The sequence below is a fragment of the Peromyscus californicus genome, unplaced genomic scaffold (genome assembly GCF_007827085.1).
Source record: "Peromyscus californicus insignis strain IS unplaced genomic scaffold, ASM782708v3 Scaffold_5__1_contigs__length_169319896, whole genome shotgun sequence".
In the NCBI taxonomy this organism is placed as follows: domain Eukaryota; kingdom Metazoa; phylum Chordata; class Mammalia; order Rodentia; family Cricetidae; genus Peromyscus; species Peromyscus californicus.
This window is the reverse complement of record NW_026294573.1, coordinates 131783412-131811159: the sequence shown is the minus strand read 5'-3', so window position 1 is coordinate 131811159 and position 27748 is coordinate 131783412. Positions and strand designations below refer to the sequence as shown.

General features: G+C 44.4%; 1 protein-coding gene across 10 annotated transcripts in view; it reads right to left on the bottom strand.

Annotated features, from left to right (window-relative positions):
• The window catches only part of Sulf1 (sulfatase 1), a 165752-nt gene that overhangs the window by 50749 nt on the left and 87255 nt on the right, over positions 1–27748 (bottom strand). For 7 of the 10 annotated variants that reach the window (XM_052718367.1, XM_052718363.1, XM_052718361.1 and 4 more), the window contains 5 exons: positions 26383–26455; positions 25832–26046; positions 15843–16082; positions 7677–7828; positions 4900–5069 (listed from right to left, as the gene is read on the bottom strand). In XM_052718367.1, the coding sequence (XP_052574327.1) occupies positions 4900–5069; positions 7677–7828; positions 15843–16082; positions 25832–26003 (734 nt within the window). In that variant the 5' untranslated portion in view covers positions 26004–26046; positions 26383–26455. Of the gene's footprint in view, positions 1–4899; positions 5070–7676; positions 7829–15842; positions 16083–25831; positions 26047–26382; positions 26456–27748 lie in introns of those variants that run through there. The other 3 variants (XM_052718366.1, XM_052718365.1, XM_052718370.1) reach the window with 2 other exon arrangements.

Here is a 27748-nt window from a genome sequence, read left to right as displayed (position 1 = left end):
ACTCCTGAGTCCTGAACGAAGCCATTTATGCTTTCCTTAAAGCAAACAAATGGGACCTTTTTTTTTTAATTTAAAAATTATGGAACCAAGCGAATTGCTGATTGCTCTTTGATCTCTTAAAACATATTCTGGAAGAATCCTAGTGCTATCTTAAAAAATGTTTTCATGTCAGCTAGCTGGTGAGGTCAACATTATTCACTTGGTAAACAGAATTTTACAACTAAATGAGGAACCAGACTCCTCAGCCCAGGCTCCTCAACAGGTGCTTTTGTCTCTGTCTTGGGTCAAAGTTGCTAGGACAGGGTTCATAGGGTGTCCCATGTGACTGTGCTCCTCTGGAGTCCTGCCGCTAAGCTCAGGAATTTGGGTACATAGGGGTTCATCATAAAGTGGAAAGAATGGAGTAGGTTTATAGAAAAAGGAATAATTCTGCCCAAATTGGACATTCATATGACGTATTTAAAAATTTCATCTTCAGAAGTGTAACTTTAAATATTTTTTTGTGAAAGGGATGAAAATACAAATTCTTGTTAAGCCCAGAAATTTTATAAAGATTGATTGTGTTTTTAAATTATGTATGTGTGTCCGTGTGGGTTATGTGCACGTGAGTACAGGTGCCTTCAGAGGCCAGGAGGTAAATTAATTGCCCTGGAGCTGGAGTTACAGGCAGTTAGGAGTTGCTTGATGTGGGTGCTGGGTCCTCTGGGAAAAGCAATAGGGTCGCTTAACTGCTGAGCCTTTCTGTAGCCCCCAGAGAGGATGTTTCTTTACAGCTTCAATTAGCAGCTCCACCCCACCCCTGCCCCCTCTCTGTGTCTTGGGTGTGTGTGTGTGTGTGTGTGTGTGTAGTATGAAAGAAACAACCACTGAAACAAAACAATTAAAAACCATCTCCAGAGTTGATGGGGTACAGTGGGTGGCAGAGGCTTACTATCGAAGTGGGTAGAGAGTGAAAGGCTGGACCTATTCCGTGAAAGTTTAGTAGGGGCTCCACCATAGTGAAACGCTTCATGATAAGAGTTTTATGTGGATTTCCTTGTTGGAGCTTTTCTTGGATTTCTTGGAAGCCAAGACAGGACGAGCTACTGTCTGATTAAACAGGCCTCCCATGTGAACAAGGGAGCGATAATCCGCTGCTTTTCTTAGTTGGGCGGCATAACCTCTCCCCTCAGTTTGTAAAGCCAGTGTGCCGATTTTGAATGGGCCTCTCTCTTTGTCAGAGAAGCAAACACCATGGAAACTTGATCCACTCTCCCCAGTCTAAGAGGGTCAGATAGCCACAGCCCAGGGCTGGATGAAAGGGAGCGGGTGATGTTTGGCCACCTAGGAAGACCTGAAGCAAAATGTCCACATGACTAGCTTCCCGCACCCGAGGAGCGCCTACAGCTCCATGCTGTTTCCACAGGGCCTGCCAAATATTTCTGCAGAGCACTTCACTGCTTACATCCCATTGCTTGACTGCATCGCTAATGTTTTCACTAAGGAGGCCAGCCATTCAGTAGCTCCATGCATCACAATCTGCAGCTTGTCTCCAATTTGTCTTGCTCCTTTTGTTGAAGGACTGAACTCTGAACCTGGGCACTCATTCCCTCCCTTCCTCTATCAGCAGCCAGGGAGATCTTTGCAAGAAGGTGGCCAGGAACTCAAGGCTTCGAGGGGCTGTATGTGTATCTCTCTCTACATGCTGGGGGCACAAAACCCAAGGATCAGCAGCAAAGAAGTCGAATCTCTCACTGCATGCTCATTTCCCGTGACTGGCAATGTTCTCTCATGTGGCATTTGCCCAGAGCAAAACTGCACATGTAGAAAAAAATGACAGCCCAGATCTATTCTTTTTAGAATAGCCAGGTGTGAGAGGTCCATTGCAGCGAAGTCTTAACTTGTCAAGGGATTTACCCTGTCACCAGGGGCAAGTGTGGGCTTATTTCTCTATCAGCTCTCTTTGAACCTTGAGTTAGACAGAATGAAATTATACTATTTGTGGGTCAATCATATTGACATTTGCATATGGTTGATCTTAATAGAGAGGGGTCAATAAGAATAAACACCAACAGGACAGCTTCTGTGTCCCTATGTGGGAATGTTACCTCTGCTATATCTCTAATGTCTGGCTCATGACATCACATCAAGGTGACTCATGTATTTGTACTTATGGATGATCTCATGGAAGCTCTGAGGTCAAACAAACTGCCTGTGGCCTTAACAGGGACAGGTAGACAGACCTGAATACTTTCACTCTGCCAGGCAAAGGTTTTGCTTCATTGGGGCAATGCTAAGGGCCCAGCTGGCTTGTTAGAAGTATAAAGGAATAGCCCAACCCTTTCCCATGTGGAAGTGATCAAGTCAGCTCATATTCCTTATTACCCTACTCATATACAAACTCACTGAGGTTCCTAATATTTTGCAACCATTTCCCCTTTAAGCTTTATTTCTTATTACTTTATTTGTACCCCATTCTTCAGCTTCTAAGTCATGTATTAGATCAGTGCTTCTCAACTTTCCTAATGATACAATCCTTTAATACAGTTCCTCATGTATTGGTGACCTCCCCCAACCATATAATTACTTTCATTGCTACTTCATAAGTGTAATTTTGCTACTGTTATGAACCGTAATGCAAATATTCTTTAGAGATAACAGTTTGACAAGGGAGTCATGACCCACAGGTTGAGAACCATTGTCTTTGATGATTTCATGTGCATAATGAACCTTGTCTGCGCTACACTCTGTCCCTGAAATCATCTACCTTCATGGCTGTAGCATCTCCTGCAAACATTTTCCCCATCCTTCCAGGTCCCCTCTGAATGCCTGTTAATCCATTTCTCACAAAGATGCAAACGCTTTCCCCCATTGCTCTGTGGTGCTGTGACTGTTGCTCTGTGCCTGACACTTCTGGCCCTCTAGTGTTATGACTATCTGGGCACTTACCCATCTTCTCCGTAAAACTTGGGTCTGGGCAAATTTACTATAAATCTTCTAAGTTTTACAGACCATGTACAGCTCCACTTGGCTGGTGGATCTCAAATATAGCTGCATCGTATACATAATGAATGAGTGTGGCTGTGCTTCAGTAAAACGTTATGAATATAAGCTGGATTTGGGACCCCCCATCCAAGTTTATTAGTGTTTAAGGGGTACCCATTGGGCCTTCCTTAACTAAGATTAACTTCCTTAATCTGTGCTGAATGATAACCTTATATGTATAATTTCCAGTGTTAGAGTCCAAGGTGCACTCTTCGGAGCTACCACCCCCAAACCTCCTTGACCTCCCCTCCCCACCCTGGACTCCTCTCCACCTTTAGTTACTGTCTGTACATGCGACCTAGCTGTCAGGATCACTTGAGTAGCTGGATTTCATATAGGCTTAGGATCTAGCCTTGAAGCTTCAAAGGCAGGCTGACCTCTAAAGAACCATGAAATGCCACATTTAGCAACCCCTTCTCAGCAAACGCTGAGAAATGCCCTTGAGGTATAAAGGCTGTAGAAAGTCATCTTAGGCTGGGATGGTGCTAATGCAACAAAGGGAGCTATACAATGTGATTTCCGGTCAAAAGAGAGGGAGAAGGTGAGCTTCAAGGTACTATTGAAGAAGCCTGAAGGATGTTTTCCTCCCAGTGCACCTGCTGCTTGTTGAATTTGTAACTGAGCTGCAACAAGGAGCCACCTGCTGAGAGGCTCCATTCATAAATCCATCTGCAGAGTCAGGAACAAGGGAAGGATTCTGTCCACACAGTTGAGTTCAACTCCCCCGTTGCTGGAGCAACTGTCTTGTGTGTCTCCATCTTTCATGCAATAAACATTTGCATCCTCCTGGGCACAGTAGGTGACCCACTTTGCTTCTTATTTATTGTTAGTTTCTGTTTAAGTGAGCTCTGACCTCTTTCCTGTTAGTCTTGGTCATGTGACCGAGAAAGGATAGTTACAGAAAGATACTAAGAATAGAAAGAAAACTTCCTCCCGGGAGCCTAATGCCTGGCAATTCCATCAGTAGTCTCTTCTGTATCCCTAAGGTTCTTTCTGCCTGGGATCTTGTTTAGAAGAGCCAGGAGGGGCAGTATTTAAGCACACCGAGATCACGAACCAGTTTCAGAGGTTTGTGATAAAGGTGCCTTCTGAATGGATGTGTTTCAGCAGACCTGGTCCCCGCTGCTCTGTGTGGAAGGCTGCATTTTGGGCTTACAGGTTGGGAGAAACTGTTGACAGAGTCAACAACAAAATTGTGTTCTTTGCTGCCAAGGCACCTAGACTTTTCCACCCCTGGCCAGTGAGGATTATCAGCACACTGTGCCTCTCTTCCCTCCCTCCGCTCCTCTCAGCCACCGGGGCCTCCCCTGAGCCTCCCCACAGATGAAACATCAGGTTATTTTAAAGCCGTGACCTGAGAGGGCCTCCCAGGCAAGCTACCCAGTTGCCTTCTGCAAAAGCCTAATTGCACATCTGCAGCCAAGCTGCTCCTGTGTTCCCCGGGAAAGAAAATAAAGCCACGTTTCTGCAGCCCAAGCAGAGAGGGGCCCCACCGCAGCTATGAAAAGCAAAGCATTTCCACCCCATTAGTACTATTAGGTCATATTCCAAAACATCATTGACGACACTGAAAGGAACTTTAGGTGAGAACTGCCCCCATTTTCCTGACGTGAGCCTCTTCATTTAGTTACTGGCGGACACTGGAAATGCGATTCCCAATCAGAACCCCAGCACACACTACTGCAAGCCTGACGGCTCTGCCTACCCTGCGCTGTACACCTCGGTTTTCACATCCTGACACCAACACCGTGGAGCTGGCATTTCTGCCTTGGGGCTATGTAGCATGGAAGGAAATAGGGTAAAGAGGAGGATACGTTGGGGAGCACAAGAAAGGGCCATGTTCGGCAAGGATGCATTGTTGCTTTTGTTACTCACATGTGTTGGGAGGCATTGGGGTACAGTTTTGAAAACTGTGGGGCTGAGTCTTCAGGGCCGTGGGGCGCTGCGTGGCTGATCACCATCATAATGGGCCTATGGGGATACATTCTCTTAGACATTTTGAAGTAATTAATGCTCTCGTTAGTGATTAAGTCTGTGAAGTAGTCCTGAAACATACATTTGACACAAAACAAAAATTACAAAAGGTGACATTCAAGATCACACCTGAACACCCTTTCCTCAGAATCTACCCACTGAGTACAGAGGCAAGGTCTAAGCGTGAGAGGGACAACAGCCTCCCAAGGAGCCAACCACCTTCAAGAACAGAAATATCTGTGGCTGTTCATTTTTAGGGTAACCGGCTTAGCAACAAGGGGGGAAAAAGACATACAATTTAGCAATTAGGGAAGGAAAGAGGTAAGTTGTGTTTGCCTAAGATAATGATTAAAACTGGCAATACCAATTCAAGAACATATGAAACACCGGATACGTATCTCATTCTCAGGTTTCATTGATAGTAATTCGTTGGCGAAACATTTAATTACTCCAAGGGCAGGAAACGCCCACACCCACTTGACATTCACAACTTCAGAACACATACTCAGAGGGAGGCACACACACAAACGCACAAACCCAGGAAACGCTTTAGTCATTTAATCCACCTGTAAGAATAATACCACCATCAAATCGAAGGCCTTGTCAAAAGGGACAAATGGCAACATTTTACCAAGTCGTTCCCTTGGAACACTCAAAGGTGGGAGCATTTGATTTCCTGCAGCTTATACTGTGCGAACTGTAGGAAGAAAGCGGTCCAGCTGCTGGGATCTGAGTCTGACTTGCTAATAAAATGACTTAGCACACAGTGTAGGGGGTGGGGCATGATGCAAGTTTGGAAGTGGGCAGGGAGGAATGAGGAGGACCGAGAAGATGAGAACTTTAATTAAGCCACCTGCTTCTCTGTGCGTACCGTTGGCCTAAAGCTGTAGTGTAAACTTTTGTCAGAAACCCCTCGGCAATGGTCACAATGTCAAAGACTTCCAGGCACAGCTGGTCACATGGTGTGGGTTTAAGGACCAGAGCAGCTGCAAGAACAGTGCTGGGGGCAGAAATCTGTGTCACAGCCTTGTTAGGACAAGTCCAAAGGCTGTCCCTGCCCCCTTTCCATGTGGGAGTCTTTTTAAATTTCTTTACAAGCACACACACACATAAACACACACGCACTCACGTGGGCATGCATATGCGCACACATGCACACATATACACTCCTTTCCAATACAGTTGTCTTTGACACCTAATCAGCCGTGATAATGAGCAGGTTGCGCTGATTTAGTATTTGGAGAGAACCGTGATTACTTTGTTCTCCTTAGGACAACAGGGAATAAAAGGTTAATAGCTTGAACAAGGAGCATGAAAAGCATCCCTGCAGATCGAAAGTGATAGCAATGACAATTAGTGTGCATGGCATGCATCCTTTGCCTGCAAAGATTTTTGTCCCCAGCCAGGGAAATGACCCAGGATACATGAGTGGTTGAACCACTCCAAGCTGAGTTTCCTTGTCTTTTACAATGAGGACGTGGATCAAATTTGCCTTCAAGGTCCCTGCTGACACGACTCTCAACTTTGATGTCTAGAAGCCTATCAGCAGTGTTAGTGAGTTCGTTTGTATTCATTATTTTCAGGACGGCAGGAAGAGCCAGCATTATACCTCATGTCTCTCCAAGTCCATTGTTCTCTCATCAAGGCCAGGCACAAAGACAACAGCATGCCTGAAATGCTACCCAGTCCCCACTCTCTTTCTACCAAATGCCTGAACCTGTTGAAACAGGTTGCTAGAGCCAGCTGAATTTTGGCATTTTTAGGAAAATAAAATGGATATGTCCAGAAGGAAAGAGACTATTTTAGAAAAATTATCAAGCTGAATTTAAAGATATTCTTCTCTTCACTTTTATGGTCTCAATTTTTTATTAATTTAAGTTAGTAATCTTGGGAAAATTTTTGTGATTGTGGTTTTGTGCCAACTCCTGGTTGGCTTGCATTCACTATGTAGCCCAAACTGGCTCAAACTCTCCATCCATCTGTCCAAGCCACCTAAGTGCTGGGATCATAGACACACATCACCGTGTCTGACTTACTTTTGTAAACTTTAAAATCTAGGATCTGCTTGTTTGGGAACCATGGGCCGTTTCTATAGACTGATTTGGACAACCTAAGACTGACAGCCGGAGACTGTTGTGAACTCTCACTGCCATAGGGCAGATGTCCTGGTCACAAACACGGCTTGGTCAGATGGGAGTAAAAGCAAATAACAGTGTCCCAAAGTTCCTGGTGGCACCAGTCTGTTCTTAGTTCCATGTGGAAGGCTGAAAGCACCAACAAAATACACTTTCAACCGCTGAAAAGCAAACAGTCCAAGATGCACATTTGATTATGCGGACTAGCTCTCGAGAGAGAAAGAGAGAGAGAGAGGGAGAGAGGGAGAAACAAAACTTATCACACAATGAGAAGAGGACGTCTGATTTTCTGGATGGTACTTTCATCAAAGGCTGATTGCCTTTCATCCTGATGAGAGGGAAGGAAAAAAAGGCTCACTAGACAAAAGCACTGGGCCTTTAGAGTCTTTTTGTCTGGAGTTGGAAATTGCCTTAAAATTTCTCATCCAAACACTGTGAGAACACAGAAAGCCCATCTTGTGGATAGTTTAAGTCCCTGGAAATGCCGTCCCCCTCCCCATTATGCGCAAAAGCAAATTGATGCAGTTTTACACTGGAAATTACCTTTGCATAATCAAATCCATGCTTTTCTTTGATGCCGTTGCGACAAACAGTGTAATTATAGAAACGAGAATTCTTGATTAATCCAAGCCATTCTCGCCACCCAGGAGGGATGTAGCTGCCATTATATTCATTGAGGTATTTTCCAAAAAAGGCTGCAATGGGAAATGAAAGATTATTTTTCTCATGTGAGATGATTAATCCTAAGCAAATGCAGTGATATGAAATTAGGACTTGAAAAGTGATGGTGAAGTGAAAATTCATCGGAAAGAGCACCGCCAGAGTACTCCTCTGCACATTTCTTCAGGCCCTGTCCAAGTGACATTCACTCACTTTATTCTTCAATAGATGTAAGCAGAACTGAAATACATAACACTTTTGGGGATCTGCTTCTTCAGGCCAGCCTGGAATAAATGCAGAATATATTCTTTTGTTCAGTTGACAGGCAGTGTGAGATCTGGTGTGTGGCTGCTGTGTGAGGACCAGAACACCGAGGGCTAGTCTCTGTGACCAAATTAACTTTTCTTGCTTTTTATTTGGGTGAGGAATCACAAAAACTTCACTGAGAAGCTCACCTTGCTTTGCACATAGCCACAGAGTAAAACTTTTCCTAGCCTTTCAAGCCCTTCCTCACCAAGTGTGGCACCTCAGCTGGCACTCTGGTTTCCACCAGTCTTCCGTGCCCACATCTGGTCTTGAATCAAGGCCAGAGAAGCTCGTGGTTCACTCGAATGCTAGTCTCGAACCCACAGTTCCATATCTCATAGTTCTAATGCACCTTCCCTTCCTTCCAGTCAGGTTCTTCAGTAAGCTTGGTCCCTTCTGACAGAAGCTCTCTACTTCATGTTGTTTTTATTTTTTGTTATTTATTTATTTACTCATTTATATATGCATGTATTTAGTTTTTTGAGGCAGGGTCTGGCTATGTGGCTTAGGCTGGCCTTGAACCATCGATCTTCCTGCTTTTGTCTCTGTGTCTACCTCCCAAGTGCTAAGATTCTAAGATTATAGCCATGAATCTCCATGTGCACCTTTGCCTCACCCTGTGGCCTGCCCACCATCCTTGCACAGTACAAAGTTCTGCCAATATTTCTTACACTGAGCCTAATGAACCTGGTGTATTCCAGAGAGTTTACAAGTTCTGGAATTAAAAAAAATGCATTTCACTTTAATTGCAAATTTTAAAATTTGATTTGTTCTTCTAACATATGTCTGTAGAATATAGTTTTTTTAAGGTGTCTTAAATTTATATAACTCCTCAAATTATTTTCTTTGAAAACAATCTGGACTGGAGTCTGAGAAACAATGCATTCTGGGGTTGGAGAGATGGCTCAATGGTTAAGGGCACTGACTGCTCTTCCAGAGGACTTGAGTTCAATTCCCAGCATCTACATAGCAGATCACAACTGTCTATAACTCCAGTTCCAGGGGACCCAACACCCTTACACAGACATACATGAGGCAAAACACCAATGCACAAAAATAATATAGAAAAATAAATAAGAAAGAAAGAAATACAGCACTCTAGTTTCTTTGCTGGAGGGATGCTTTCTTGTGGATCCTATAAATGAGTGAACCATCCATAGCCCACTTATCCATTGCCTGGTGCTTGAGGATCCTGCCCAGTTTCCAGGCAGGTTGATGAGTGTAGGACAAGGTGTAAGGGATTTGCATGCATGGTGCTTCTGGCTTCCTCCGTGGGCTAGCATCGCAAAGGGATTTTCCTTTGCTAACGAAATGCAGTATAACTTGGTGTCAGAAGAAGCAGGCCAGAGCCTTGCTCCTGCCCATTCTCAGTTCAGAAAGGGACTGTTCTTGGAGCTTGTGCCTAATAAGCCTGGACCCTCCTCTCTCTGACTGCCTCCTCTTCTCTAGGGGCTTACCCTACTTTTCTGTCCTTTGTTTTTGAAGAGTTTTGTAGAAGAGCATAGCAGTCGGAGTGTGTAGCTGAGAGCAAACTCCCCAGGCATCTGCAGGCTAGCTCACCTCTCCCTTCCTGTACTGCCCTGGAGAACCTGCTCAGAAGAGGCACAGTGACTGACAGGGGTGTTGTGTGGGCCAAAGAGGCCGATCCAGGGTAAAGCACTTAAACAGGGTTTGACAAGTACAGGGGACTTCTCACATGATGCCTATAATCACCACGATTTCTTATTTTAAGGGGTTGGAGGACACCTTGATCTATGGTTCTGCTTTGTTACAGGTTTTTTTTTTTTTTTTTGGTTTCTGGTTTTTGGTTTTTGTCCCCCAATATGACTTATTTTGTAGAAACCAATTCTCTCCCATGTGGTTTCCATTTTCCTTAATTAAGTTGAAAACTTTTCCTGCTACTTTTAGTGCTCCCCACCTCTAGGGAAGCCATGCCCAGTCATGCCTGCCCTTCCCTCATGGCTGGACTTTTTAGGTCACTTTGTACCATTTCTGGCCATTACCATGGCGATTGCCCTGTGCCTTAATCCTTCCCTTATAAACGACTCCTTCAAGTCTGTTAATAGTTCTTGCTACTGCCTTCAGAACTGCCTCCAGGTTTTCAGTGTCTTTGTGTTAATGGAGTGTGAAAAATGTACTCAGGATTCCAGATGTGGGGTCGCCCACCACATCTGCTGCAGGAGAGCCCAGGCCCAGGAGTGACAGCATCCAGAAGTGGCAGCTCCCAGAAGTGACAGCTCAAGCTCCTCTGATCTTTTGGGAGCTTCCTGTCACCGAGATCATCTCTACCCATCCCTGGTTTCTTTGGACATTCCGTTTCGTGGCTGTGCTCTACCACTGATGGTCTGGGTTTCCAGTCATTCTCTTCCACATGTACTATTCATCTGTGCCTTTCTCTAAAGTGAGCTCGATTTTCATTCCATTTCCATATTACCATGCCAATGGCTTGGCTGTAAGCCCTGAATTTCCTCCCTCCTTTTTGATGGCAATTCAGCTCAGCTGGTGCTATCTGAGCTACCCCACATCCACCCGACCTTCTGGACCATTCTTTTCTCTTATCACATCATCGCTTGCCTTCACAGCTGTTTAGGGAGGTGGTTGGAGTTGGAAGATGGGTAGAGAGATAAGAAAGATTGGATTATGGATTACAACTATTAGTGTGTGTGTGTGTGTGTGTGTGTGTGTGTGTGTGTGTGTGTGGTTATCTTCCTACTCTCCTCTGGGACCACGGGCTGCATAACACTTAGAAACATGTCTATTAACTGCCGGAAAAGGAGACTTTTCTTTTTATATCAGTAATAGTAACTATAAAATGATCTGATGCTTAGAGAAATCAAATCTTCTTTAGTATAGTGAACGATGTATTCATGGCCATTTTAATGTCTGTGGCAGGATTTCATTGTAGTTACTAAAGATATAATTGAGAACTGAGCTAAATTGTGATTTATGCATTTGTTTATATGAATTTGGTTTACTCAAATGGAGTGCAAGCATCGTGAGGGCAGGACTGTCACTTTCTGTCTCTTTATATCCCAGGGTCCAGTGTATTCCCAATATCCTGTGATTCAATAAACATATGTAACATTTCATGTTTACGTGCCTAACAAAAATCCATGGCATCATAATCCAAACACGTGAGAATATTAGTTTGTCTTACCTTAGAAGACCCCACATTTAATTAAATCCTTTACTAGCGAATAAATAAATAAGCTTGCTACAAGTAAAATAAATCTTATGTAAAAAGATAGAATTTATGTAAAAAGACAGAAGATTAGAGAATAGGTAACCTTATATAAATTAATTTATTACAGAAAAAAGGCACAGCAAGGCAAGAATAGCGCCATGCATGTGTACTGGAGGCAGAGAGAGGAGAATAGCTTGAGAATGGCGGCTGAAGACCAGTCTAGGCAGCACAGTAAGATACCAGCCCACAGTTAATTAGTTAAACATTTCATTGCAGATTCCAACCAAATATTGCCTCTTCCACTTGCGGCATGGAATAGAATGGGTGTGTCTAATATTCAGCTCGTGTGATTAGGTAATTTTAGCGAGCATAGCAGAACTGCAGCGTAATTTTGGACAGGCAAGAAAACTGTATGTTGGAAAACTGGCCTGAGTCCTTCGAAAAGATTAAGGGCAGAGTAGGCTGTGACCACAGCCTCACTTTTGGCTTCTCTGTCTCCCATCCAACGCCGCAGATGATTTCTTTTTAACCTTACAGTTTTGGGCTAAGTTTTATATTAACATCTGTCCCGTCATAATTTGTAGCAGACTTCAGGCAGCACACTCATTTTTTTGTGATAGATAATCCGTGGCCTTTCTCACTTCACTACTCAGGACAAAGTGCAACAGACGCAGTGTTGTGTTTCTTCCTTCTTGGCCGTTTAAGCTCTGGTCGACTCACATTTTCCATGAGTAAAGTTAGAAACATTTAAGTTACAGCCAGTCCAAAAATATGCCTGAGTTCCAAAAGAGGAAAATCATGTCATACAAGGGTAAATATAATATTGATCAATTCATTTCATTTAAATCCGTGTATTCTGGATGCCTCCCAAAATAAGCCTCTTAGTAATTTGTCTTCTTGGAGTTGTTTTTCATAAAACTTATTGGGCTTTGCGTTTCTCTTAGATGGATATTTGTGTGTCATATTATTTTAGTCTCCTCCATTATTTTTCTTAAGTCTACAGTTAAATAGTCCAAGTAATATGCTCATAATTAGGAAAGCAGCAACTGATTAGACATCGTCTTTTTTTCTCACTAGTTTGGTGTCTTGTAATCTTCTTCCCCATGCCCTTAATTTTGCAGCCACTATTTGTGGTTAGATCATTAGCTATTGTTATGATGATGGTCATATTTCCTAACTTCCTGAGATCCTTTTGTCTTTCTCAGCAGAGAAAACTTTAAATTACACAGATCTCTAACATCATTGTGATGCTGAACTTAAACCTAGGATCTCATGCATGCTGGACAAACCCTCTTCCACTGACCTACATCCCAGCCACCTGAGTGAATGTTATACTTTTTCTACCCTATGTGTTTGGAAGGGTCCTTGCTTCCCTGAAAGAATTCCTTATACACGGGAGGACGATCCCTCACTATGAATTCTGTCATTACCTATGTGTCTCAATTTTGGAAAGATATTGGCTTTAGAATCAGCCTTTGTTTCTAGAAGCGAATATGATGTCCCTGGAGAAAATCCCAAGCTAAAGCAGGATTGCTGGGCTGCAGAGAATAACACACAGTCTTTATTGGGGTGCCTTATGGTTGGTGCTCACAGCTTTATCCCAGACCCAACTCTACAAGTGAAGTAACATTTCAAGCTGAGCCCTGCTCCCATAAGCACTGGTGCCAACTCTGTCACTAAGAACACCCCTCTCTTGTAGGTATAAATTTGTGGCTGAGAAAATAAGGGATTAGAGTCAGTGATGGCCAGATATGATGGCACATGCCTATAATGCCAGCATTCAGAGCCTGAGAGGTTAGAGGTCAGCCTATGCTATAAAACAAACAAACAAAACTCTTAAAATAAATGATCTCTAGTTTTAGCCAACCCAACACAGGGTGAGTGTGACGTGATACAACAAAAACAAATACGAGAGTACACTCTACCACCTACAAGCAGATGATTGACCTCCATGCTGGTGACGTAGTGAACTCCACAAGGGATTCTTTCCAATGTTGCTTTTGCTATCAGGAAGCATACTTTCTTCACACAGCCTTTCCCCGTGACTCCACAGCATGTACTTCATGGGCCAAACTTCACCATAACTTTAGGTAGGCATTATCATTTGTTTCTGCAGGCCACAGTACTTACTGTTCTACATCCTACTGTGCTCTATGCATCTGTAAGGCACTTTGGAACAAGGCAGGAGAAAATAACATGCCTATAACATCCAGAAAATAACATCCAGGCACAGCAGCACATGCCTATAATCCCAGCACTCTGGAGGTAGAGGAAGGAGGATCAAAAGTTCAAAGTGATGAGTTCCAGGTGAGCTCAGACTATAGGAGACCCTGTCTTAAAAGACAGACAAACAAAAGGATCCTGGGCACTGTACAGTCAGATATTCTGGGCTCCATCCACCATTGACGGATGGATTTTATCATTTGACAATGAGTCCTTGTGAGTCTTGATTTCTTCATTGGTAGTCTCCCTCCATGCTGTCTTATAAGAAGTAGGCAAGATAACTAAAGTGCCCAGGACAGAGTGGGCAAGCTGTCGAAGCCCATTCCCTTCTTCTTCCCCTTTCCTGGATTATCTTGGAAACAAATCAACACACCCTGGTGCTGCTCTAAACTCCAGCCTGCAGCTCCATCCCTGAGCACAAATACCATCCAGATACTCTCGATGTTCTGAGAGTCTCAGTCTTCCCAGACGCATGCTCTCCACTAGGGACTAAATTACAGGGAGCCTGGGAACGTCAAAGGCACTGGATTCACACACTTCTCATGAGCAGAACACATTTGGTGGTTAGAGTAGGGACCCAGGCACTAGAGGACTGTTTTAAACTTGCTTCAGAGCTGGTTACACAGTATCTGAAGCCCCACTCCAGTTATAAAACACAGCCAAGCACATCTGCCATCTTGGAACCCTGCAGGGATGTTTGGTGGATTTGCTAATTGCTTGAGAGTCCTGGGATAAAAGGCGCCATAAATTTAAATCACTAATATGAGAAGACACACCAGGAGCAGGTGCCCTCTGAAGCCCCCTCTCTAGCCCAGTCCCCCTCCTCATCGAAATCAAACACCCTTGGATAGCAGAGGGATCCTCTGTGAATAGGGATCTTCAGACGCCTGTGTGTGCTGGAGCTAGCATATGCACAATCAATAATTTCATCCATAAATAACGAGAATTAAGTGCCCATGGGGCTTGCTTCGAAAAAGCGAATGACAACATATTTCCTGATCCCATTGGGAAAGATTAAAAGAGAGTCAAGAGAATATTTATCTGCAATTCCTTAAAACTTTGGGAACAGATTATCTATAGGCCTGAAAATAATTTCCAATAAACCTTTTTGATGACACCTTCTTACGAATAAATCTAAATGATTTTTGGGGTGGGGGATCCATACCCTACTTTTTACCATGCAAGCTTGCCATGTGCAACCTACTTCCTTCTGTGAAGAAACTCTGAGAAAACTGGGAAGCGACATCCAGTGCTGGAGAATAAGGGCTTTGAGGATAATGGTCCCAGGAGGTCTTTCCTCTTAGTCCTTGCCCACAGTGAGATACTCAGATCCCCGCCCCCCCTGCGCAGAGAGTCCAGTTTTCAAAACCCCAGCTAAGCATGAGGCTCCTTTTGCTGTGTGCGGGCTCAGGGTCGGCAGCTGGTGCAGTAAAGATGGCTTCCTTTCCTGGAAGAAATGGTCAATGTTTGATGACTGTGACTTCCGCTAAAGTAACTGCTGGAGTCCCATTAATTCCGTATAAATGAATAAATGAATCAGGAAGGTCCACAAGGCTGGCTTATTAATTCACTCAAGAAGTCATTTGGCTCATCTGCTGGGTCTGAGGCTCTGGAGCAGGCACTGAGCACTTCAGAACAACACTTAGTAATTTCCCCTGAACCATCAGCAGGCATTATCCACATCTAAGCAAGCCCCCAAGTTCTTCACGATCCACTGAGATTTGTGAATGGAACGAAACCTCATTCATGGCGTGTTACCTTGGACTGCTTCACCTGCTGGGGGCCTTTGCAGGAACAATATTTTCCTATTACATCCACTGAGAATACTGAATGTTCTAGAAGGGATTTCGCACTGGGATATTCTCTGGAGTAAAAGTACTTCTTACTCTGGTGTTAATGTAGCTTGTCTTCTTTAAAATTTGAGTGTTTCGATACCTAATTCGGTTGCTAAGAGGGACTCAGTGCCTTTCCCAGGAGTGGATGTTGCCTGTGAAGCAGGTTGTTAGAAAGTGAGGCCACCTTGTGTTTGTCTGTCTGCCGAGGGCACTTAACCTGTCCTTTCACTCTTCTGTGGTCGAGAATAACAGCTTTGCTGGAAGCTGCCAGCATGTTCTTGCGCTTCCAACTCCCTGAACTGCGAGATCCTTGGACATCTTCCTTCAACAAGTTACCCTGTCTCGTGGGTTCTGTCATAGCGACAGAGCAGGGACCACGGCAGAGATGAGAGAAGGTAGACTCTTCCTTTTTGAGTCTCCTGGAACTTCGCAGACATCGTTCCACCCTGTGCAGTTGCCCTCAGCTAAGACTTCGGAAGAGGAAACAACAGCATTCCTTACCTGTTCTGTAGCCAGTGTTGTTGAGATACACGGCAAAGGTCCGTGGCTCGTGCATTGCCTGCCAGGAGGGAGAAGAGCAGTTCTCATTGTTGGTGTAGACGTTGTGGTTGTGCACATATTTCCCCGTGAGCATGGATGACCGTGACGGGCAGCACATGGGTGTGGTCACAAAGGCGTTGGTGAAGGTGGCCCCGCCGTGTTCCATGATCCTTCTCGTTTTGTTCATGACTTGCAGAGAACCTGAAAGGCACAGTTCTGACACTGGTTAGCGAAGTGCATCTTGAGGGTGCTCACTTCCACCCTGTAGCTCAAGCATCTCTGTTCCCTCCGCTTAATAGTTTCCCTTCCCTTGTGTGAAGGAATCTATAATCTGGTCAGGTCTCATTTCTAGAACAAAACAGACCATTTGGGATCTGAAACATCTCAGACATTCTGTAGAATAATCACCCCGTTCCAGTCTCCCTCCTGTTTAACCACAGAGGGAAAAGCATGCAGACTAATCATGTAATTAAAGCCAGACTTTTAGATATGAGGAAGATTCCGATGTCAGGAGCTTTTGAAGATCATTAGAGAACAATGGCTTGTTACAGCACATCAAAACCCTGGCAAAACACAGGGAAGGTCTAGTAATACCAGAGTTTAGCAGATACAGCATTTTCATTTTAATCCTATGGCAGAAGAAAAAAACAGAACAAGCCCCCTACTAAGCAAAAGATCCTCCAAAATATATGTAATCAGAGATGGAGGAGTGTAAGGAGGAGGGGGAGAGGGGAGGAGGAGGTGTCTTCGAAGTAACTTGGCATTCTTTAGCAAGCTAATCAATGTCTGCCCGTGTTTCTATCTGGATAAGACTATTTATTGTCTTGTGCCTTGGCCAATTTACACATCATTTTTAAGGTTAAGTTGTCCTCTTGCTCAAAAACATGTGCACAATTGTAAAATAGTCTATTATAACTTTAAGAATGATATAGTAAGACAAGATTTCTAAAGAAAGAAAAAAAAATCTGTCTTAATCAGTTTATTGCATCTGAAACAGGTCTAGTCCCTGCCGAAGGACACGGGCCGAATTCAATAGTCTTTTCAGGACTTCTCAAGAAAGGTTCTGCGGGGTGCTATGGCCAAGTCCGTTGCATTTGAATCCCAGAGTCTCAGTTTTCTAACAGGCTCCACTCCATCCATTCTAGGAAAAGGAGGAAAGTCTATGGTTTCCAACAAGGAAGAAAAATGGAGTCTCACAGAGGCAAATAAAGAGAAGCTGCGGTTAGCCTGAGTCCTTCACCTTAGCATTTTTTGTTCACATGATGCATAGGGCATAGAGGGGGAGCGGGGCTTCTAACTGGGTCTCATTAGAACTTGAATATGCCTTTGTTGGGGGTGCCGCTGACTGCTCCTTCTCTCTGGTTATCTTCCGGTGATCAAGCACCCTTTTGTAATCAGTCCATGACGTACAGTGCACACCCACTTTGTGCTGAACATTTTAGCAGCCTCAGCTCTCTATACTGACTCCCCTGTAGCATGGGGATGGGAAAGAAAGGAAAATTCTCTGCCTCTGGTGTCCAGTACATACTCTACGGAAGAGAACTGACAGGTAGAAGTTGCTTGTGGGTATTTGCAAAACCCTCCCCTTCCCCCGCCACACACATATTAATGTGAACATAGCAGTAGCAAGAATGTAAGTCAAGCTGGGCGGTGGTGGCACACGCCTTTAATCCCAGCACTCAGGAGGCAGAGCCAGGTGGATCTCCGTGAGTTCGAGGCCAGCCTGGTCTACAGAGTGAGATCCAGGACAGGCACCAAAACTACACAGAGAAACCCTGTCTCGAAAAAAAAAAAAAAAAAAAAAAGAGGAGATTGGAGTGAATGCTTAATACGAGACCTGAGATGAAGTATGGCAGGAAAGGAGGAAGGAACTATCAGGTGGGGAGGGCACAGTGCATTGTTGGGGACAAAGGAAGGATAGCATGGGTGACGTTCTCTGGTGACCGGAAGACCAGTAGAGCTCTGTGAATGGCTCACTGATTTCCTGGCATGGAAAGGAATCTGGAGTGTTTTCTTAATGAAATGTGATCTGAGAAGTATGTAAACAGCTTGGATCTGATCAGAGCCACGAAATAAAGGCAGAGTAGAGTCTGATGAGCAAAGGGCATGGTGAGCAAAGTTTTGAGAGACGTTGTTGCAGTTGTGATGGTGTGTGGGTGGAAGACTACAGCCAAAGGCTGCTGAAGCCATCCTGCCCTGCTGTGATAAGGACATCCTATTCCCTTGGCAGACAGGATCCAAGAAGCAGATTCAAGGCAAGCTGTAATTCACGGCAGAGGGCTGACTAACGGCACAGATTTTCAGCACAAGAAGAAATCTGGAAAGGGAATGGTTTCATTGATGGTGAAGAAGTAACCGAAAAGAATGTGCCTCACAAAAGATCAAAGAGAAACGCATTTCAGAAGGGTTGCCTTTTACATTTGTGTTGGGTGATCATAGAGAGGAAATGTCCCAAACATGAATTGATGAATAGAGATGAGAAAGCTGAAAGGCCTCTGAAGGTGTCCACCAGCCTCCTCTTTAGGTCTATGTGTGTTTATTCACAGGAGCATCTTGATTTTTGGAAAAAAACAGCAAACACTGCCTAATAGTCTAAAGAACCAGCTCTTGGAGTTTCCTTTATGGGCCTTTGTTAAATTCAAATAAAAGGAATGCAGCCGGAGGCCATCATCCAAGGTCCTGCATCCCCAGTGGCCACCTCCCGCTTCCAGACGCATTTGGACTGCAAATGTGGGTTGGAGGTGGGAATCCGATTGAAAGTCAAAATAATACAAAAACTGAGGTTAAATTTTCGTTAGCCTGGTTCATAGTGACAGGAATTGCTCAGCCAGGACCCTCTCTCTTCTCATCCCCACTGTCACCTTGTTGTTAATATCTGAGCTAACTGTGTTGTGATCCTAACAAATTCCTCAAAAACAGACGAACAAACAACACCCAGATGTTGGCCCAGATTGGCCCGAGCAGCTCCCGGAACCTCTTTGGGTTTGTATTTCTCATCTATAAAGGGGAGCGCTTCTCACTCATTCCCAGGGCTGTCCAGAAGCAAATCTCCTGATGCTATGATGAGCTCCCTTGATGCAGGAATGTTGTTGCTAGGGCCGCACAGTTGGCACTCCATGTCTGTGGTTCCCTATTGGGGCTTTCAAACCAACTGCAGATTGAAAGTACTCAAAAATATTAAAAGGATCCAAAAAATTCAGTAGACAAAAGAAAATGTCCTGAACATCTGAAGATACTTTTTTGGGGGTCATCATTATTCAAACTAAATATAGCACAAATATAAACAAAGTATTTACATGGTATGGGGGATTATGAATACTCCAGGGTAAACGGCAGAATATGTGTCCCATTTTATATGTGGGATTTGAGTATCCAATATGCTTGATATTTGTTGGAGTCCTATATTAGTTATTTTTCTGTTGCTGAGATACAACGACATGACCAAGACAACTCATAGAAGGGTTTATTTAGTCTTATGGTTCCAGGGGGCTAAGAGCCTAGCATGGTGGAGAAGCCACAGGCATGGCAGCTGGAACAGGATGCTGAGGGCTCATATCCAGTCTCCTATGGATATCCATTGCCCTCTGCTCACCTCAGCCCAAGCACATGCTTGTCAATGTCAGAGTTTTTTTGATTAAGTAACATTCATACTAAATATTTAGGTTGTCTATTTAATGCAGCACAATTTCTCATGCTAACCATTATCACTTCTGTGGCAAAGAATGGGCTATTCAATGATAATATTTCCCATATTAAACATGAATGTATTGGTATAGTAAATATTTTAATCTAAAAATACAAGAAAAAAATCATAAAGCAGTATATTTTTCTGCCAAAACTATTCAGTGTTGGGGGTGGGCACAAGATGTTTTCATAAAACTGAGAGGGAAAAACAAGTTGGAGAAGGAGGGAAAGAAGAAAGATAATAAATCTGTCTAGAAAGTTTCCAGCTCACTAAAACTCATGACTCCCTTCCCCCACCCAAGAAAAGTGAAAGGCCCTTAGGTGCTGAGACCTGTGGGGACAGAAGGCATGTCTGCACGGCTTCACAGACACAGCTCACAAGCGAAGATGCAGATGTGAGACACTCACCTGGCCTTGGTCTCTTCAAATGTCACACTCACTAGAGATGTAGGTTTAAGAACACTTTTCTGACTGTTCAACACAGCAGTGTAGCAATATCGATAAGCGGCAGGCTCTGGGTACGGGTGTTGGGAGGCAAGAGGGGACCTGGCTGTCCTGGGGAGTCACACCCCACCAAAGAGGGTGGCTAAAATACCTCTTGGGAGGTGGAGGCGCTAGTCTATGGCTGTCTCTGGGAAACACAATTCTTACTCTTCAGAATTTTTTAAAAAGTCAAGAAGACAAAGAAGAAGATGAAGATGAAGAAGAAGAAAGAAGAAAGAAAGAAAGAGGAGGAGGGGGAGGAAGAGGAGGAGGAGAAGGAGGAGGAGGAGGAGGAGGAGGAGGAGGAGGAGGAGGAGGAGGAGGAGGAGGAAAGATGACAACCAGTATTTTAAAGTCTTGGTCTTTTATCAAGACAGCATCTGACTATGCAGCCCTGGCTAGCCTGGGACTTACATAGTCTAGGCTGGCCTCAAGTTCACAGAAATCACCTTGCCTCTGCCTCCTGAATGCTGGAATTAAATTCATGTGCCACTATGCCTGGCTTTTTCTTTGTTTTTTTCTTTTCTTTTTAAATTGCAATGAGCAAATAACACACACCTGTAGGCTAACCCCCACAGTGCTCTGCTCTGAATAGGCAAAGTATCTCCACATGCTTACAGCTTAATTCCACTTGTGATGTAGGGAAGGGAACCAGAAGGACAGGGTCACTGCAAGTCCAATGCCCTGCTGAGTCAAAGCATGATCCAATCCACAGTGTTTTGTTTCTCAAAATGGAACCATTTAGAAGAGAATGAGCATCTATTCTCCATCTTGCTAATTCTAGTTGAAGAAAGTTAAGAGTTTCTCAAGTATTTCAAAATTTCTTTCTTTTGATGTGTAAAATATTTGAAAAGTGTGGGCAAGAGCAGGACAAATCACACATCTATTAAATCTAACAAAGCCACAGTCCCCTCAGACACACACACAGACACACACATGGACTCACACAGAAACACACATACATATACACAGACACATACACACACAGACACACACATAGACACACACAGGCAGACAGGCAGACAGACACATACACACATGGACTCACACACAGAAACACACACATATATACACAGACACACACACACACATACACAGACAGACAGACAGACACACACACACACACACACACACACTACTGCTCGAGTAAAAAGAAAACACGAATGTTGTGAACGCTCTCGGTGACTTCTCTCCTCAGAAGCAGCCGCTATCCTGAACTTGGCGCTGATCATTTCCATGCTTTCAGAATGGTACAGAAGGGTGTGTTGACAGAGACAGCAGGAAGAGACGGGAGGTGGGGACAGAGTACCAGAATCCATTGTATGAATCTCACATGACAGACAATTTGTCAGTTAAAAAATTGTTTTTCTAAACGTCTTTTACTCCTTCTCCTATACACCTGCATCGTTAGAAGTCATGGCCAAATCGGGGGTTCCCCGAATTCTGGAAGAAGCAGGTGTCAGTCAGACGATGCTGAGTTGAGTCGTGACTTCTCCCTATGGTCGTTTCCTCCTGGGATGCTGATCGCTGTCCATCCCGCCCACTTGAGTGGGATGACACGATTCATTCACAGCCGTGTAGACCGGTATTCTCTGGCACCACATGTAAGGGTCCAGCAGTTTCATTAATGAGTTCCTCGTGTGTCTTCTGCGCTTTACAGAGTACTAGTTTATTTATTTGCCCTGATAGTTGAGGACAAACTGAATGCGTGCCTTGCCCTCCCAGCTTTGTTTTTAAACTGTAATCAGAGCCCTGCTCAGTCGTTGTCTTTCCAGACAGGCTCAGAATGGTTTCATTCTTTCCAAATAAGAAAAATGTTTTATTAAAAATGTCATAATTTTTCTTAAAAGTGTTTTCTAAGTGTGTAACAGCTTTCTGGAGGTGCAGCAGCCAACTGCTTGGAGCCTCCAGGAGAAAAAAAGTTTTCCCAAAGCGATCACCTCTCAGAGCACTTGACATACTCACACGAAAAAGTAAAAACCATAAACCGCAACTCGTCCACATCACGACGAGATGCCGCCTTGCACACTGGACAAACAAACACAAGGACAGACAAACAGAAGCATGACATGCGTTGACAAGGATCTGGAGGAATTTTACTCTGGTACACAGTTGGAAGGAATGTAAAACGGTGCAGTTGCTACGGAGAACACTGTTATTTCCCACAACATTAAAAATGAAACTAAATTATGATTCAGCAATGGATCCCACTCCCCGGTAGGACTTCTCCTTTGCAAAGGAATTAAAGGCCAGGTCTTAAAGATGCTTACACACGCGTGTTCGTAGCAGTAATAGTCACTTGCACTAAAAGAAGGAAACAGCTCAAATTCCCAACAGTAAGCATACAGCTAAAACAAGTGTGATTCATGGGGTATAATTGGATGGAATATTATACAGCCCTAGAAAGGAAGTTCTCACACATGCTACAGTATGGATGGACCAGAGGACGCTAAGCTGTGTGAATTGAAGGCAGTCATAAAATTTCAGATATATGATTCTATTCATAAGCTATCTAGAGGAGGAAAATTTGGAGACACAAAGTATAATGGTGGCTGGCAGGGCTGAGAGGAAGCTCAAACAGGGAGTTGTTCCGTGGTGGAACATTCCAGTTTGGGTTGTGAAAGTGTTCTGGGGATTTCTTTCACAGCAATATGGGTGTACTTAACAGACCGAACTGGTTAAAAATGGTGATGGTGTAAAAACAAAGAACAGCTATAATGGTGAGGTTCGGAAGATCTACGTGTGTCACCCAGGACCAAGCAGTAACCACCACCAAAGTCACAGCTTCTTTGCTGAGAAGGGTCTCCTTTGAACACCTCATCCATGCTTGGCTGTGCTCCCTAATCACCGGGGACACAGTGGGGAGACAGGACCCCGCTTCTGAGTCTGTGTGTCTCTCTCCCAGAGCACTACTGGGAATCGACAGGTTGGTTTTCGGAAGGTCTTAGTGAATGTCCATTTATGGGACAACAGATGGGAGGTGGTGGCTCAGCCTGCAGGTGACAACCTAAGACAGGTCCCAGTTTCAGCGTCTACTGGCCACAACTTCTCTAAACCATCTCTTTTGCTGTGCACAAACTAGGGGAGTGAGAGCAGTGCCTTTCAAGGATTGCTGGGAAAACTAAATGGGTGAATGCTTGCCATGTCATCTGGCTAGGAAAATGAAGAAAGGGGGTGAGGGCAAGTCTGAAGTTGCAGTTTACACCTGGACCTTGACTGGGTCGGGTTTACCACTGTATCTTTTTTTTTTTTTTTAAAGATATACTGCATAAGCCAGGCGGTGGTGGTGCACGCCTTTAATCCCAGCACTCGGGAGGCAGAGCCAGGTGGATCTCTGTGAGTTCAAGGCCAGCATGGGCTACCAAGTGAGTCCAGGACAGGCTCCAAAACTATACAGAGAAACCCTGTCTCGAAAAGCCAAAAAAAAAAAAAAAAAAAAAAAGATATACTACATGCCAGAAGAGGGCACCAGATCTCATTGCAGATGGTTGTGAGCCACCATGTGGTTGCTGGGAATTGAACTCAGGACCTCTGGAAGAGCAGTCAGTGCTCTTAAGCTCTGAGTCATCTCTCCAGACCCGCCACTGTATTTTTTTTTTAACCCAGGAGAATTCAGTACTCAGCAATTACTCTGTAAATATTCACTAGAGAACTATTGTAGGACAAGGCAGAAAACTTAAATTTGATTTTAAAATAAGAGTAGCAGATAATTCTTTCTTAATTTATTTTTAAGCCAGGACTGTAGTGTTGAAGAGAAAGGACATGATGGACACCTTCATTCCTTTCTGGGAGTTAGGTTATCTATGTCAGAACCGATGTGTATCTATCCAAAGTTTGCTGTACACCTGCTATAGTCTAGACTGTAAATAAAGAAAACAGCCCTCACCTCTGGGTGTGTGGGAGGGACAGGCTTAGAAAGGTATCCTGGAGACATGGCAAAGTGTGTGCAAAGGGAAACATCCTCTGATGGGTGGGGTGGTGGTGGTTTGGGGTGGAACATCAAACTCAAGTGTGGGGCACCTGAGCTGCTCATGAACAAGTAATGTTTCACCAGGTAGGTATAGGGGAGAAGTAGAGGCAGTAAGACTCAGCAAAACATGGGATGGGAGAAGGAGATGGGGACCAACACATGCTTAAGTAAGCAAAAGTTGTTTCTTGATACACTGAGGGAGGCGTTAGGGGAATGGAAGAACCCTTGAGAGTCACTGGGGCTGGGAGGCCTCAGCTAACCTGCTTACAGAGAAAACAGGAAGAATGTCTGTCACTCAAGGGTTTTAACCAAAGAGTGCCCGGATATGATAGTTCAAAGGCAACTCTAGCCATGGGATGTAGACTGAGCATGGAGGGTCCGAGAAACTGGAGAAACAAGGAGGGAGGGTCTAGAGATCTCAGGTGCATGAGGGATGCGAGGCGTGTGTGAAGGAAGATGAAGACAGGGAGGAGTCCTGCACTTTCTTGCCCTGTAAGTGAATGAAGACATTTAAATACCCAGAGGCATACACCCTAAAGCTGTGCGTGCATGACCTTTCATGGAAAAAAAACCCTGAAAATCAATATACCTTTTCCTTTTTGTTAAATGTGAAACGAGAGAGCAGACTCAGTGACGGTTACCCCTACCGGCCTTTGGTACACCAACTCCCAGTTGAAACCCAGCAATTAACTTTGTTGTGATTCCATGGTCTGATCCTCAAGACCAAACCTTGGGAGTTCCCCCTCAAATCCTCCCCAGGTTCAAGTTGAACAGCACAGGTAGGTGCATTTGATCAATGCCCTGGGGCAAGGAATGGGGCTACAGGAGGGGTAATGGGGAGTGGAGATGACAGCCTGTAGGAAAAACTTTGCATCTGTTTTAGGGAATGCTGGAAGATCCTGGCTGAGAGCTTACAGAGAAGACTCCAGGGCTAGGCTGTTAAGAAAGCAAGAGGTCAGAGATGAGACAACGCCACTAAAGCCGAGCACACTTCATTTGAGTGCTCTTGAATGAACTCAGGAGAGACACTTCCCAAAGCACAAACCCAGGCATGGTGAGTCACCACAAGGATACACAGCACACTGTTAAGTTTCAACTATGTACATTAGGTCCAGGCATGGTGGTATACACCTTTAATTCCAGCACCCAGAAGGCAGGGGTAGGCAGATCTCTGTGAGTTTGAGGCCAGCCTAGTCAACATAAGGAGTCCCAGGCCAGCTGGAACTATACCTTGAGACTATCTCAAAAGAAAGAAAGAAAATTCTTTTTATATCAATCTTTTATACACATTCAGAGAAAGTCACACTCTCATGAACTTTGACACACTCCTATTTCATAAATTAACGTTTTCCCCCACCTTTTTCTCTTTTCTTTTTGATACAGGGTCTTATGCTTCTTGGGCTGGCTCCAACTTACTATGTTGTTAATTAAGAATGACCTTGAACTCTTGATTCTCCCATCTCTACTTTCCAAGCACTAAGATTATAGGAGTGAGCTACCATGCTGTGGGTCCTGCATTTATAAAGTAAAAGATCAAGCCCTTGACCTCTGTGGTTTCCCAGGCTTACCCTCATCCTCCATCTTCTCCTGGATCCTTTTTAAAAATCTGTTTTAAAATTGTAATACCAGAAAAGTAACTTTGAAATCAATCTAATGGTTTATGGTCAGTACAAGTTCGCTGTGTAAACTAAATGATTGTTAGAGACAGCCAGCGAAGCATCAATCCCCTAAAGTACCTCTGATACAATCGAGGCTCTGAAAAGCATCTAAATCAAAAAAGATTGACAAGTCAAAGAAAAATCGAGGGTCTCACCCAGCTCCACGTCCTGGTCATCGGTGAGCACAAGAATAATGTTGGGTCGGATGTTCTTCCGTTCCTGCTGTATCCTTCCTCTGAACCTCTGGGACCGCACGGTGGAACCCAAGCTCCCCAGCAACTCTGTGCCCAGAAGAGCCAGCAGCAGAGCCCAGCAAGAATGCTTCATTGTACTTGGTCCAATGTTGCAAAGCTGATAATACGTCTGTCTTCTGAGTTCCGGTGGTTGGGGGGTAGGGAATGGGGGAGGTGTCAAGAGAGAAAGGGAAAGGGGGGGAATGAAAATGAAATCCAAACCCAAAACACAGTTGTAGCAAAAGGGCTACAAACAAGCCAGAGCTGAAACTCAGGCTGCCAGCACAGGGCTGCTTGTGAGTCAGAAGGAGCAAACCTCACTCGCACAGGGGAGGTTTCTAAGGACTTGATTATTTTGCAAAATCTCCTTTGTCCTTTATTCTCCGTCCAACTTTCCCTGTTTCCGTCCACTGCCCAAGTGTCATTTGCAGCACCGAGCTCAAATGTAAAAGCTTTCTGACAAGAGCTAATACCTTGAATTAGGTATCCTGGTTGAATAATCAATTTCTAGACTCAGAGATTTTCAGAACATCTGCAGATGGAGTCCTAGAAAGGAGAGAGGGAAAAATACAAAGGCAGCATCAGTCAAGGGTTTCAAAACAGACTTTTGATGTGAGTTCATGTTTTCAAGTAGCACGTTGCATGTTGACGCTTTTTCCTCCTCCTGCAAAAGGCAGAGAGGGCAGCGCACAGGACTGCTGATCAATGACTTGGAAAGCATCTCCACATCCTAAGTGGCTGGACAAACCGTGGCTAGTGCATCGTCTCTTCTCTTTAAAAATCCCCAACTAGACTAAAGGATGAGAGAAGCCAACGCTGGGAAAGTGCACCTGCGTGTGCAGAGTGGCTGGTGCAGGGCAGCCTAGGGAAGCCTTAATCACCTGCATCTCTTACTATCTACCAAGCAGCATAAAATGCAAAGCTGTCATATATCATCTGCATTATGTCACTCACTGCCCAGGAGGGTCATCTGCCCACAAAGACTTTTTAATGAGTAAGTGGCAGAACCACCTTTTCCAGCCACTGAGAAGCTCCTAACTGTCCCCATCGATCACCAGAGGCAAAGCACTTTTTGACAGCAAGGCTGGTCCTTCTGTTCAGTCCTTGGCTCTCACAGTGGTGCCTTAGATGACAGAGTCCCCTCCAGCCGTCAGTCAGTCGCCAGTCTGACTGTTGTCAGGACAGGGTTCAGAGTGGCCAGCACAGGCATTGGCTTTGCTGCTATGGACCTAAGCCTGCAGAATGAGATGCCTGATTGGCTCTGAGGCTGGAGGTGAGTGGCTGCCCTTCCACATTAGAAAATAAATAAATGAAATCCGGAGGGGAGCAAAGCAGAAATCTTTGCAAAGCTGCGCAGGAGGAGACTTCTGAAAGGGCTGGAAAAAAATGTCCCTCCACTTTGGAACACTAATCTGCAGAAAGCTCATCTCTCAGACTTCTGGAAGGCAGCGAGGGCCTCTTTTATTTCCCTTGCTTCTGTGATGCTACAAAAGAAGCTTTTCATGAAACTAATTAGATAGCAGCCCACTTCATCAGCCACTCCATCCCCACACCTGAGGGTCTGTATTTTGATGTGCAACAATAAGCTGGCATAGGATAAATGAGCAGGACTGCTTAGACGCAGGCATCACAGAGCAGAGGAGGGTTTCCTCCCGCACACCCATGCTCTAAATTCTGGAGGTGGACACGAGTCAGCAAAAGAAGAAAGAATGTGTTCATCCCATCATCCACATTGTTTGTTTTGTGCAAACATATGCACATTCGTGCCCCTGTTATTTTAAAACTTTATAAACTGTTTTGTACACAATTCCAATGTCTCCCACTCTGCAGCCTATAATT